Source organism: Ursus arctos, unplaced genomic scaffold (assembly GCF_023065955.2).
Source record: "Ursus arctos isolate Adak ecotype North America unplaced genomic scaffold, UrsArc2.0 scaffold_7, whole genome shotgun sequence".
Lineage (NCBI taxonomy): Eukaryota > Metazoa > Chordata > Mammalia > Carnivora > Ursidae > Ursus > Ursus arctos.
In genome coordinates, this window is record NW_026623089.1 from 43017108 (window position 1) to 43029125 (window position 12018).

At 45.6% G+C, this 12018-nt stretch overlaps 1 protein-coding gene across 1 annotated transcript; it reads left to right on the forward strand.

The window, feature by feature from the left end:
• Positions 1 to 4147: 4147 nt before the first annotated feature.
• LRIT2 (leucine rich repeat, Ig-like and transmembrane domains 2) lies at positions 4148 to 8323 on the forward strand. The gene is made up of 3 exons (XM_026503987.2): positions 4148 to 4257; positions 4786 to 5567; positions 7563 to 8323. The coding sequence occupies exons 1-3, from the start codon at positions 4148 to 4150 to the stop codon at positions 8321 to 8323; spliced, it is 1653 nt and encodes a 550-aa protein (XP_026359772.2).
• Positions 8324 to 12018: the final 3695 nt, after the last annotated feature.

Genomic DNA, 12018 nt, shown 5'->3' on the forward strand with positions numbered 1-12018 from the left:
TTCACTATGGAAATGGATTTTTTCAAGTCATTGAAAACCATAAGAACCATAAGACTACCAGTACACTTGAGCATGGAATTTCCATATAAGAATATTTTCTGTCCATCACCTGGAGGATACATCTGACTATAACTTACGGGCCATAGCCATTGGTAAGAGGAATTATTTGGTTGGAAGATGACAAAACCACTGTCTACATCATGGGTCAACAAACGTATAACCTGCAAAGAAAATCAGATTGTAAATATTGTAGGCTCTGTCACTACTACTCAACTCCTATGATGGAATGTGAAAGCAGCAGTAGACAATATATAAGTTAATGGGCATGGATGTATTCCAATAAAATGTTATTTACAAAAACAGGTGGCAGGCTAGATTTGGGTCCCAGGCTATAGTTTTCCAAACTCTGATGTAGATTTATCAAGGTATTTCTGCTGTTGAGACCCAAGCCTCAATTCTGATTGTTTGATGTATGAGATTGATGGGCACTCCCCAAATTAGAACAAATATAAGTGCAATAGATTATTGACAGAGCCAAACAAGATTGAGCAATTATTGGCCCAAAGACAACTAACATCCAGTCAGTTTTATTAAACCTTGTTTAAAGAAAATTTAAGAATTGATAGCAAGAATTTGTTAGTATTTATCCAAATTCATGTGAGTGTGTGTGTGTGTGTATGTGTGTGTCTGAGAGAGAGTTCAAACTTTTCAATGATTCATTAAGACCTACTTTGGTGGTCTTGATGGAATGACCCCCAAGATGGTCAGCATCCTAATACCCACCTGTCAGTCTTCTTTTGTGTGTTCTCTTTTCCCTTGTTTGCTCTTGTAGAGAAGAATCATCCTGGATTATGCTCATGAATGAATATTCATGTAACTGGAAAAAATGAATTCCCATTGTGAAAAAATAAAATGATGTCTGGTTTATATATTGGTCTTTTGGTATATGAGTCTGGTTAGTATAAGTTGGCCCCTGAAAACCTGCTTAGAGTCCAGGGAAAATAATTTCTGGTCTCCCAGTGATGAAAACCAGCCTGCACCACGGTGATCCTACAGCATGCTGTCCTTGGAAGCCTTGTTTGGATGTTGATTAAAATTGTGGCATCTCCGTCGTGTCTTTTTCTGACTGCAACATGGTTATATTCCTTTTGACCTAGGGAGAGGGTATGTCCCATGTCACTTAACTCAAGTTACACATGTAGATTGTAGGGTACAAAAGGCAAGTAACAGAAATTGTATCCTGGAAAGTGGATGTAGGCTACTGAAATTAGGCTATCACTCAAGGGACTCAGTTAACAGTGTGTTTAGAGGTCCTAGAGCTGAAATTTTTGTTTTAACTATCATATAATCTAGTAGAGACAAAAATAAACTTAAAAGTACTTGACCATGTTATTTGATTGCAAAGGCATTGTAGTCAGGATAGGTTAGGCTGATGTTATGCTACCAATTATTCCATTTTGGTGGCTTAACATAGAAAGATTTATCTCTGCTTTTACAGAGGTCTTGAGTCTGTGGGGAAGTGTGGATGGAGGGAGGGCTCTGCTCCATTTATTCACTCAGGGACCCAGGCTGATGAAGACTCCACCATCTGGAATATCAACAATTGCTGTAACAAGGGGAAAGAGAAACTGGAGAATCACATAGGGACTTTTAAAACATTATTTCCTCTAACATTTCATTAGCCAGAATATTAGTCACCTATTAGTCACCAGCCTGCCTATTTTAAGAGAGCTTGGGAATGTAGTCATCTGTGTGTCTATCACAGGCATGCCACAGAGCATGGGTAGCCAGGAAGACATCTCAGATATGGTTGGCAGCAGAGGGAGGAGTGAGGGAAGAGCACCAGCTTGAGCAAGAGGGAAGACAGCATGTCTGCTTCTTGATATGTCGCCTATTTCTCTGCCTGAGCCATCCCAAAGCTCTACTGACATTGGGGTAGCATTTTCCGATCGAATAGATAGAAAACTGTCTTATTAAGCTTCTATTAAGACTAGCCAGAGAACCACCAGCAAGAAGTTAGTTATATCTAATTGTTTCATAAACAGAGTGACCCCCCTCTCTGACGACTATCTCTACCAATAACTCTAAGAACCAAGTTCCCTGAAAACATCCTGCAGGAAGGGAAATGGGGGTGTCATATTCTCAAACCCCTTCTCCTTGTTGTTAAATCTCTTGAGTTTAGGGACACCACCTAGTTATTCAAGGTAAATGACATAACCCAGCTTAAATTGTCCCGGTCTCTTGCCTTAATTGACAACACAGCTACACCCCTGTGCCCATATGCCAAATAAGAAAACCAGAAGATGAGGGGGTCAGAAGAGGAGAAGGAGCAGTGCAGAAGAGGCCTGCATAATTCCAGAGATGACATGCCAGTGGATGTTTTCTCAAGCTTTCAGCAAACTTATGGAAGATTAGGTTCAGCTGGATTCATTGGAAGAGGTTAGCATGGGATGAACAGAGAAGAAATTGTGGGGGATGGAGATCTCTTTAGGTCCTTATATTTTGAGGTGAGAAAAGAATTCACTAGTGGGTTGTGATGCAGTCATTTGAATCACATTTTTTTCCAAAAAGCAAGCTTGACAAAATCTTGGCCAACCTGGTGGAAGTCTCTGGAGTGAGATCAGAGTAGCTCCCAATCAGGCCAAACCCACTGGGCCCTTGGGCCTTCTTCACCCTCAATTGTTGTATATGGGTTGCTTTGGGAAGGGCATGATCTCATGCAAGCAATCTTTGCAGCTGAGCACAGACCCATTCCTTGAAGGGGGTCTAGACTGCACATCTCCATGTCTAGCACAAGCTTTGCACCCATTGCACTCTCTTTGTTTTGATTTTTACCTTGAGAGGACTTCAGAGATCTAGCCAGATTGTGGATCTAGAAAAGAAACTCGAACAAATATATCTGGCTTGGATGGCAAGCCTGGAGTGTAATCAGCTTAGTTGGTGACCCATTTCCCCCATCACTGGTTAACTACTAAGCGGATTTTCTTCCTTGAGGCCTTTTGTAGGGTATAATGTATATCATGAGTCTTAGGGGAACTCATGGAATGTCAATGTTCACCAGGAAGTACCCCAAGTAATAAGGAAGTAGACTATGCTGCTCCTCAAGAGTCTGTTGGTGTGGGAAGGGAATTAACATAACTACTGTATGCTAGGTACTTTATTTTATACAGCCTCAAAGTTTCCTAGAAACACTATGAAGCATTTATTAATTTCCTCACTTTGCAGAGGAGAAACTGAGACTCATGGAGGTTAAGTGACCTTCCAAAGATCTCAAGACAAGGAAGCATCAGCTAGAGAGAAGACTCCATGGCACAGGGTCTAAAAAGTTTTTCCCACCAGTGAATTCCCTTGCACCTAGAAAGTGTGTGCAGATGGCCAATAATTATTTGTTGAATGATTAAGGAGTGGCAGAGCAAGTATCCAAAATCACATATATCTCACCTTAAAACATAAGTCTCTCATTTTTATCATGCGAAATACACAGCATTCAGGGAAAGTTGTGATATCCAGGATAAGAAACACACTTTTGCTTAATCAGAAAATGCAGTCTTGTGGCTTAACCTCTGCACTATGATGCTTCTCTGACTTTGCTCATCCATGTGGCAGAGGCAGCTGTCTTAATGCAGTATAGGAATGAATCCATCACATGAGGTGTGGGGAGAAAGCCAGTGATGGGAGTGGTCACATCTTTGTCACCCACCATCTGCATTAACTTCTAGAGAGTGGTTGAAAATTCGAGCTTTCAGGAGTCAATTGTAATGGATGAAGAATGAGATGAATTCTGGCCAGATAACCGGAACCACAGTGCTCACAGTAGTATTACCTGCTTGTTTCTCAGATCATTTTGTAAGAAACTGAAGGAAGGCAGTACGAGTGCTGAATAGGACAACTGGCTTAGAGTTTGCTTTCCAGACTTAAGAATCAGACAAAGGGTGAATTTTGTGATCTTAGTTAAGAGACATATCTCCCTCTTCATGAGTTCTTACTGAGCTTGTGATCTGGGCCATAACAGAACTCAGAGCATCCAGGGGCTTTGCCACTACTGTGCTGACCTACATCACCATGGATTACCAATAATAGGATTTGCCACTCGGAAGCTTGGACTATACTTATTCGAAACTTGCAAGGTAGTTCCTTACAGAGGAATATGGCTTCAGTTTCTCATTATTTCCTGCTAGTTCTGGTCTTTCTGGATTCACATGCAGCTCAACCATCCTGTCTGCCAGGATGTACCTGCTCAGAGGACAGTTTCGGCAGGTGCGCTGTGCTGACAGGATGCCAGGGGGTTGTAGGGGATGGGCTTTCTTTGGGGATGATGTGGAGTGGGAACAGGCCTAGATTTGGCAGGAAATCAACAAAATCTCTAGTTAGTGCTGAACTTTGGAGAACTGTGCACTTTTACCAAAATGGGTCTCTTTTATTTCATGTGAATAATATCTATTTTTTCTTTTAATTCATACATTTAATGCCAGAATAAACCTGTTCTCACTTCCCTGATGTTCATCTATTTTGAAAGATATATGTATTTATTTTAGGAAGAGAGAGAGAGAGTGTGTGTGTGAGAAAGCATGCGTGAGTGAGGGGAGGGGTAGAAGGAGAGAGAGAGGTGAGGTAGACTCCCTGCTGAGCTGGGAAATCAATGCGTGGCTCGATCTCAGGACCCTCAGATCATGACCTGAGGGTAACCAAGAGTCAGTCGCTTAACTGACTGAGCCACCCAGGTGCGTCACCCCCCTCTCCCATGTTCATCTTAAAGCTTTTGCGCTTTTGTGGTTTCTTGTACAGGGCTCTGCAATGCATGTCTCTCTCTTTGGGAAAGATCCCAAAGAACCATCCTGAAGAGTTAAAGCTGTTGAGAATTGAAAATTCACCCTTATTTGAACTGCCCCGAGGGTCCTTCATCAACATGAGCACGTTGGAATACCTTTGGCTTAATTTTAACAATGTCACTGTAATACACCTAGGAGCCCTGGAACACCTGTCAGAACTGAAAGAGCTGAGACTGGAGGGGAACAAACTCTGTTCAGTACCATGGACAGCATTTCAAGCCACTCCTCTCCTGAGAGTCTTGGATCTCAAACACAACAGGATTGATGTGCTCCCTGAGCTAGCTCTTCAGTTTTTGGTCAACCTGACCTACCTTGATCTATCCTCCAACAGACTTACAGTTGTATCCAAGAGTGTCTTCTTGAACTGGCTGGCCTACCAGAAACACCAGCAGCCTGGCTGTGGAGCCAAGATTCTCTCCAGCATGGTGCTGGCGCTGCATAACAACCCTTGGCTATGTGACTGTCGCCTACGGGGACTTGTCCAATTTGTAAAGTCCATCAGCATCCCGGTCATCCTGGTGAATTCCTACCTGATATGCCGACGCCCTCTCTCCAAGGCAGGGCAGCTTTTTCATGAAACTGAGCTCAGTGCTTGCATGAAGCCACAGATCTCAACCCCCAGTGCCAGTGTCACCATCCAGATGGGACAGAATGTGACCCTGAGATGCCTGGCACGGGCCAGCCCTTCACCAACCATTGCATGGACTTATCCCCTGAGCATGTGGAGGGAATTCAATGGTAAGCCACAGGCACGTCTCAGTGTTTCTGGGGGAATAGTGAGGTCTTACAGCAACCCTACCCTCAGTAGGGAGGTTCTAAATTGGATCAGTGGTGAAGTAAGGGTGCGGGTAAGATTGGGATGGGCCTGAATTACACCCACCACAGCAGGAAAGTTTCCAAGATAGTGTTCCACTATTGGCATGATTTTAAATGGTTGCATACAGATCCCTATGGGATGTGTGTGTGTGTGTGTGTGTGTGTGTGTGTGTGTGTGTATCCATATGTGAATATATATATTGGAGTTGACTTGATATAGTGTATAAATATTATAAAATTCTATGTGAACAAATATGTTCTTTGAGAGTCTTCTAGATGCAAAATACTATACCATGTATTTTTAAATCATAGAATTTCTTACTAGGACTGATTCTAGATGTTATCTATTACTTATTTCCTAAAATTCCTGGAGCAGACTCATTTGGGGTACTTGTTCGAAATAAGATTTCCAGGCCCCTGCCCTGGAGATTCAGATTCCCTGTGTCCAGGGGAGGGCCTGAGAATAATGTATATTAACAAGTGTTCCCTCTTCTTCCCTCCTCCTTCCCATGTAATTCTTACCATTGGGATAGGTTGGGAATTCCTAGATATTGACTGAATTTTACACTTCCCACCACTGTGTTGTTCAGACCTTATTGGCTTGAAGTTGTAATACTGGGACCCTGGGCGAGGAAGTGACCTCCATGGGACCCACCACTGGGATTCAAACCTGCCTCTCATGTCCTGAAACTCTATGCTCTGTTTTCATACCTCAGCTGGAATCACCTTTAATGCTACCCTGAAGGGTTGGGACACATCACAAGGCCAGGGATGACCTCCTTTGGGATATCTTAAAGTTGTCTAGAAAACAACTAGAAATTGGAGTAAAACTTGAGAAATATAGTCAGTTACCCATATATTTGTTATGCATAGTGACAAACCGCTGGGAGACTTAAAAATACCTAATGAACTGAACTGTTGACTTTTCCCCCATCATTTTAATCACATCTTATTGGGTTGAGATTAAATACCAGTGAAGGAGAAATGTAGGATTTATTGTTGTAGCATCTTGAAGAACAGTGAGATGCATGCACATGTTTTTTTAATGCTCTGTAGCCAGTTTCTTTGGTACCGTGTTATACATAATTCTCTCAGTAATAACAACAGCTCACACTGAACACTTACTATCAAACTTAGGGAATGAGTACTATTATCATCCCATTTTACTAATGAGGAAATTGAAGCCAAGAGAATCTAAGCAACTGGTCCAAGACCATATACTTAGCAAGGGATAGAATCTAGGCATTTGGCTCCAGGCTCTGAGCCTCTCTATATCTGGGAGATAAAAAGGCAATTCTTTTAAATATTTTTTTAAGATTTATTTTTTTTATTTTAGAGAGAAAGAGAGAGCACAAATGGGGGAGGGGCACGGGGAGAAGGAGAGAGGGGGGAGAAGCAGACTCCCTGCTGAGTGTGGAGCCCAACACGGGGCTCTATCTCACGACCCCGTGATCATGGCCTGAGCTGAAACCAAGAGTAGGATGCTTAACTGACGGAGACACCCAGGCACCCCAAAAAGGCAATTCTTGAAGCTCACAATATCACACAGTTGCAAGGGATCTCCCCAAAACCATGCTGTTAGCACAGCAAGGCTTCCGGTGGTGGTTTGGTGGGAGCAGCTAGTGAAGTTGGAAGTGGGGTCTTTATAGGCAGAAGAATGAGGTTCCAGATCAGTCACTGCCTCTGAACATCTCTCACTATGGGCAAATTGCTTAATCATTCCAACCCTCAACTTCTTATGTATAAAACTGGGTGCTTACCTTACAGGGTTGCTGAGAGGCAAATACCGGGCACCAACCACACGCTTAACAAATGATCACTTTCAGCTTAAAAAAAAATAACTGGCATTGCTGAACACTGTCCAGCTTTCTATCAGAGACGTGTTTATCAGAGCTGTGTCGCTCTCTCTCCACCCAGTGTTGACGTCGTCTACTGCAGAAGATACTGCTCTGTCGGAACTGGTCATACCTGCCGCCCACCTGGTAGACAGAGGCAATTACACCTGTGTGGCCTCCAACTCCATTGGCAGGAGCACCCTCGTCATCTCCCTCCACGTCCAGCCCGCCCAGGCCCTGCCTGCACCCCATGCTCTCTCTTTCCCTTCCGATGGCAATGCCTATGTTGACCTGCGGGTCGTCAAGCAGACGGTGCATGGGATTTTGCTGGAGTGGTTGGCAGTGGCGGATGCCGCGGAAGAGAAATGGTTCACCCTCTACCTTGCATCGGATGAAACGCTCAGGAAGGAGGTGGTGCACATCGGCCCCGGAATCAACACATACACCGTAGAGGACCTCCTTCCCGGCACGAAATATGAGGCGTGTCTCAGCCTGGAGGGCCAGCCCGCACGCAGGGGCCGGTGTGTGGTCTTTGTGACGGGCAGAGACCACGGCGAGCTGGAGGCACGGGAGCGCCTGCTGCACGTCACAGTGGTCCTGTGTGCTGTGCTGCTTGCGGTGCCTGTGGGCGCCTATGTGTGGGCAGCCCAGGCTCCCCACTGCTGCAGGGAGTGGGGGCTGCACTGCTGTCCTCAGCGCAGGAAGACCCCCAGGTGCCCCCAAGCAGCGCCGCAGCACCGGGACTGTGCCTACAGAGAGAACATAGCTGTCTGTGAGGATGGCCTGGGCCCCAGAGATGCTGAAGGGGATGAGGATAAAGACAGAGAGGAAGACTGGGGCTGAACAGCTCAGGCTGGACATGGTGGGGAGGGGGATATGGAGCATGGGCCTTTAGTCCCTAAACCGACCCTCTGTGGCATCTCAACTTGGCTTGACCCATTTATTCAACACTATTTATTGAGTGCTTACTCTGTTCCAGGCACTGACCTTGACACAATGATCAAGAAGACACAATTCTTCATGGAAGGGATGCCTGTGGAGCTTTGACCTGTCCAATTAATTATCTTATTATACATGGTGGCTGGAAATCAATAAATGTTACTCTTTCCATATATATATATAGCCCTGTAACAATTACATAGAACGTGGCACATGTGCTATCCCGTTGGAGAAAGGTAGAATTCTACTCCTTTCTACAGCCAAAGGGCTGATGCCCAGTGAGTTACGGTGACGTGTGCAACATCACCCATCTAGCCGACGGCAGGGCCAGCGCCCGAGAGAGGCTCTCATTCCATTGTTCCCTCTAAATGTCTGCTCTGCAGTATTCTTGGGTCTCCTTCAGAAAGTATTATTCTTCCCCAATGAGTCACCTACGTTTGATGTTCCCAAGAGCTGCGCAGTGGGGCAATGAGAGGCTGGTGTCCCCATGAAAAGTCCTTGGTGCTCCTGAGAGCCTGATGTGCCATCAGCACTGAGAAAAGGAGATTGGCTGCAGCCCAGGGCTTACGCTCCAGTGATTGCTAGAAAGGAGAGTTGCAAGGGCCATAGTCAGAAGGAACAGAATCTATATAATCTATATAATCATTATTATTATCATCTACGATGGGGAGTGCTATGGAATCCTGATTCCCACCTAGTCTCATGCGATTCTGAGCTTCAGGCTTATTTGTCTAGCCCTGTGTCCTTAGCGTCTCAGCACTGAGCACAAGTGTTTATTACATAAATGAGGCCATAACCCCCACTCTCTTCCCCTATTAAATGTTTCAAGCTCTCCTATTAAACCCCTGAGAGGTGACTGTCTCCTCTTATCTGGGTGCACATGGAGGGGAGGCTTCCCCATGAACCCCAGAGAACCCCATTGTCCTTCTAGGCAGACCTGCCGCTGGTGATCTTTCTCAGGATTTAAACCCACAGCTGTGTTTCTGCAGCTTCTCATGGGCTGCAGGAAAATTCCCTGCAGACTGTTGATTGTAAGCTGGTCTCCCTGCGACATTCCTAGAAATATTTCCTCCCTCCTTCCCACCTTCTTCACCAATTCCTACTCATCCTTCCAGGCCCATTTCATGTATCACGTCCTCCAAGGCCTCAAAAAACATAGCTACAGAGACATTATCACACCTAAGAACATATATGTTAAAATCGTATATACATATAGTTATATGTATATAAACAACACATACATGCATGTAATGCGGTAGAGAATTTGTTCATGAGAAATTTCCCATGATACACTCTGAAGAAACGTGGTCAGTGCAAGGCAAGCGTCTATCGGCCCCTGTGTGTTTTCCTCCGTAGGATCGGAGGCTATCCACGGGTGGTGGCGGGGACAGCAATTGTGAAGTGGCCTGGGGCTACCATGAAGGCAGGAGTGGATGTTCAGGCCTCTACTTCTGGCAAAGAAAGCTTCGTGGTGGGCATGGGACAGCGGCGACAGGAAGGGGGAAAGGGCCATGGAGGACATGTGTCATACAGCAATGAGAATCAGGAATTTGTCAGCAAGCAGGGGCAGCATTCAGCTGCGTCTAAGAACCTGGAAATTCAGGGAGAGGGAACACGGTCTAGAGAGGATTTCTGGGAATCTGATTATTTTAAGACCCTTAGATTGCTCTTTAAGAAAAAAATTCTAGGATAAAGATGCACATTCTCCAGCTCGATAAACAATGTGACAGCAGGGGTTAAGAGCATAGGCTCTGGAACTCAGGAACCCGGGAACCCAGCTTCCTGGGCTTAAGTTCTGGCTTTGCTTCTTACTGGCTTTGTGGCATTGGGCAAATTACTCTATTGTTCTGTGCCTCAATTTCCTCATTTGTAAAATGAGGATAATAATACTACCCACCTCATAGGATTTTCCTGATGATAACTGAGATTTCACATGTAAAGCTCTGACAATGTCTGGCACGTTATAGATAATATAATATCTCTCCTAATACTCCTTCACATTCAGTTTAATTAATGTTTCAAAGTTGCTACAGTTTCAGGGACACCTGGGTGGCTTAGTCCGTTGATTTTGGCTCAGGTCATGATCTCAGGGTCCTGAGATCCAGCCCTGGATCGGGCTCTGCGCTCAGCAGGGAGTCTGCTTCTCTCCTTCTCCCGCTGCTCTGCCCTTCCCCCACCCCAAATAAATAAATCGTATTTTTTAAAAAAAGATGCTATAGTTTCAGACTCACTTGTCATGCTCTTGGGAATCTTATCTATTTAGAGCTTAGACCAAGTAATTTTAAGGCGAGTGCCTTTGGTTCAGGAGACGTTTGTAAGCAGAGCTACTTGTTTTTGGAATGAAGCCTTTGCTGGCCCCACGCGTCTGCCTGCCATTGTCAACCTGAGGGAGGGGTTTTGTCCTTTTTCTTTTTTCTTCCTTCCTTCGGGCTTGTTGGAGCCTGTAGACCTAACACCTGGAAGAGGGTCTGGCACAGACAGTATGCTCAGAACAGGTGCTAAAAGAACAACTGAGTGTGTTATTGATTAGTAAATAAATGACGGAACCTCATTCAGCTAAAAACGTGCATTTGCACAATTTCATGAAGTCACGTCCCAACATCATCAGCCTGTTGCTGCAAAATGAAGTCGCTTACTTTATGGGTCAATTTATGGTGGTTTAAGCCATTACCACTTCATCCTGGAAACTACACCAAAGCTCACAGCACCCCCCCCCCATGTTATTTCTGTGAATCTCCTGAGGACCCTCGCCGTGTCCACGTGGACTGTGGCAGCCTCAGTCCTCACATGGCATCCTCTCTCCCTGTCCTTCCTCCCATGGCCAGGGCCCTTGAGGACTGTCAGAGAGGCATCCCTGCCTGCTAACAGATGCCAACATCCGTACTAGGTGGGCTGACCCTGGCTTCTCTCGAAGCTTCCAGCCGTCCCAGTAGCAGCATTGCAGAAGGCCTCAGAGAAGCGGGAGGTTCTGGCTGTGGCCCAGCTTTTGCCACATTTTGCCAGCTGGACTCTGAGGGACAGCTGCTCCGTACCGAGTCCCACAGGTTCTCTTAGGGACAGTCTCCTCAGTTCCTGACTCCTTTGGGTGTAGATTTTCCAACACAGCCTCCAGGGCTGCTCCAGTCCTGAGCTGGGGCGTCGGCCCTGCCCTCCTCCCCCTCCCTCCCAGTCCACTCCCCTCACCTCTCCTCATGCAGAGGAGAGGCTCCCGGAGGCTCCCGGGCCTATCGGTGGGCGGAGACATCCTGAAGGTCAGCACGAGCCGGAGTCCTCTCCTCCAGGATATGGTGCTCTAGCCTGCAGACATCCTCAGACGTCTTCTCGTACATCTAAGAACAGCAGCTGTCTCCTGGGCTTCTATCAGCAGATACAAAGCTGCTGCTAAGTGCTTTACACAGATTAGCCCTCGTCATCTTCATAGCAATGATTTTGTTTTTTTACACCATGTATTGATGTGGGAAGTGAGGCCCAGGGAGGCTTAGTTTCATGCCCAAAGTCACACATAAGCGGCAGAACCAGGATTCGGACCCAAGGCTGTCAGACTGGAAAGTACCATGTTATTTCATATAGTTAGAAAGTCTGACCTCAACTGTAGGAAA

What these genes read in the sequence shown, in the direction of transcription:
- LRIT2 (XM_026503987.2), top strand. Translation starts at nt 4,148, where the DNA reads ATGGCTTCAGTTTCTCATTATTTCCTGCTAGTTCTGGTCTTTCTGGAT. An exon ending in TCAGAGGACAGTTTCGGCAG is followed by an intron (nt 4,258 to 4,785) that starts GTGCGCTGTGCT and finishes TTTCTTGTACAG; the next exon opens with GGCTCTGCAATGCATGTCTC. An exon ending in CATGTGGAGGGAATTCAATG is followed by an intron (nt 5,568 to 7,562) that starts GTAAGCCACAGG and finishes CTCTCCACCCAG; the next exon opens with TGTTGACGTCGTCTACTGCA.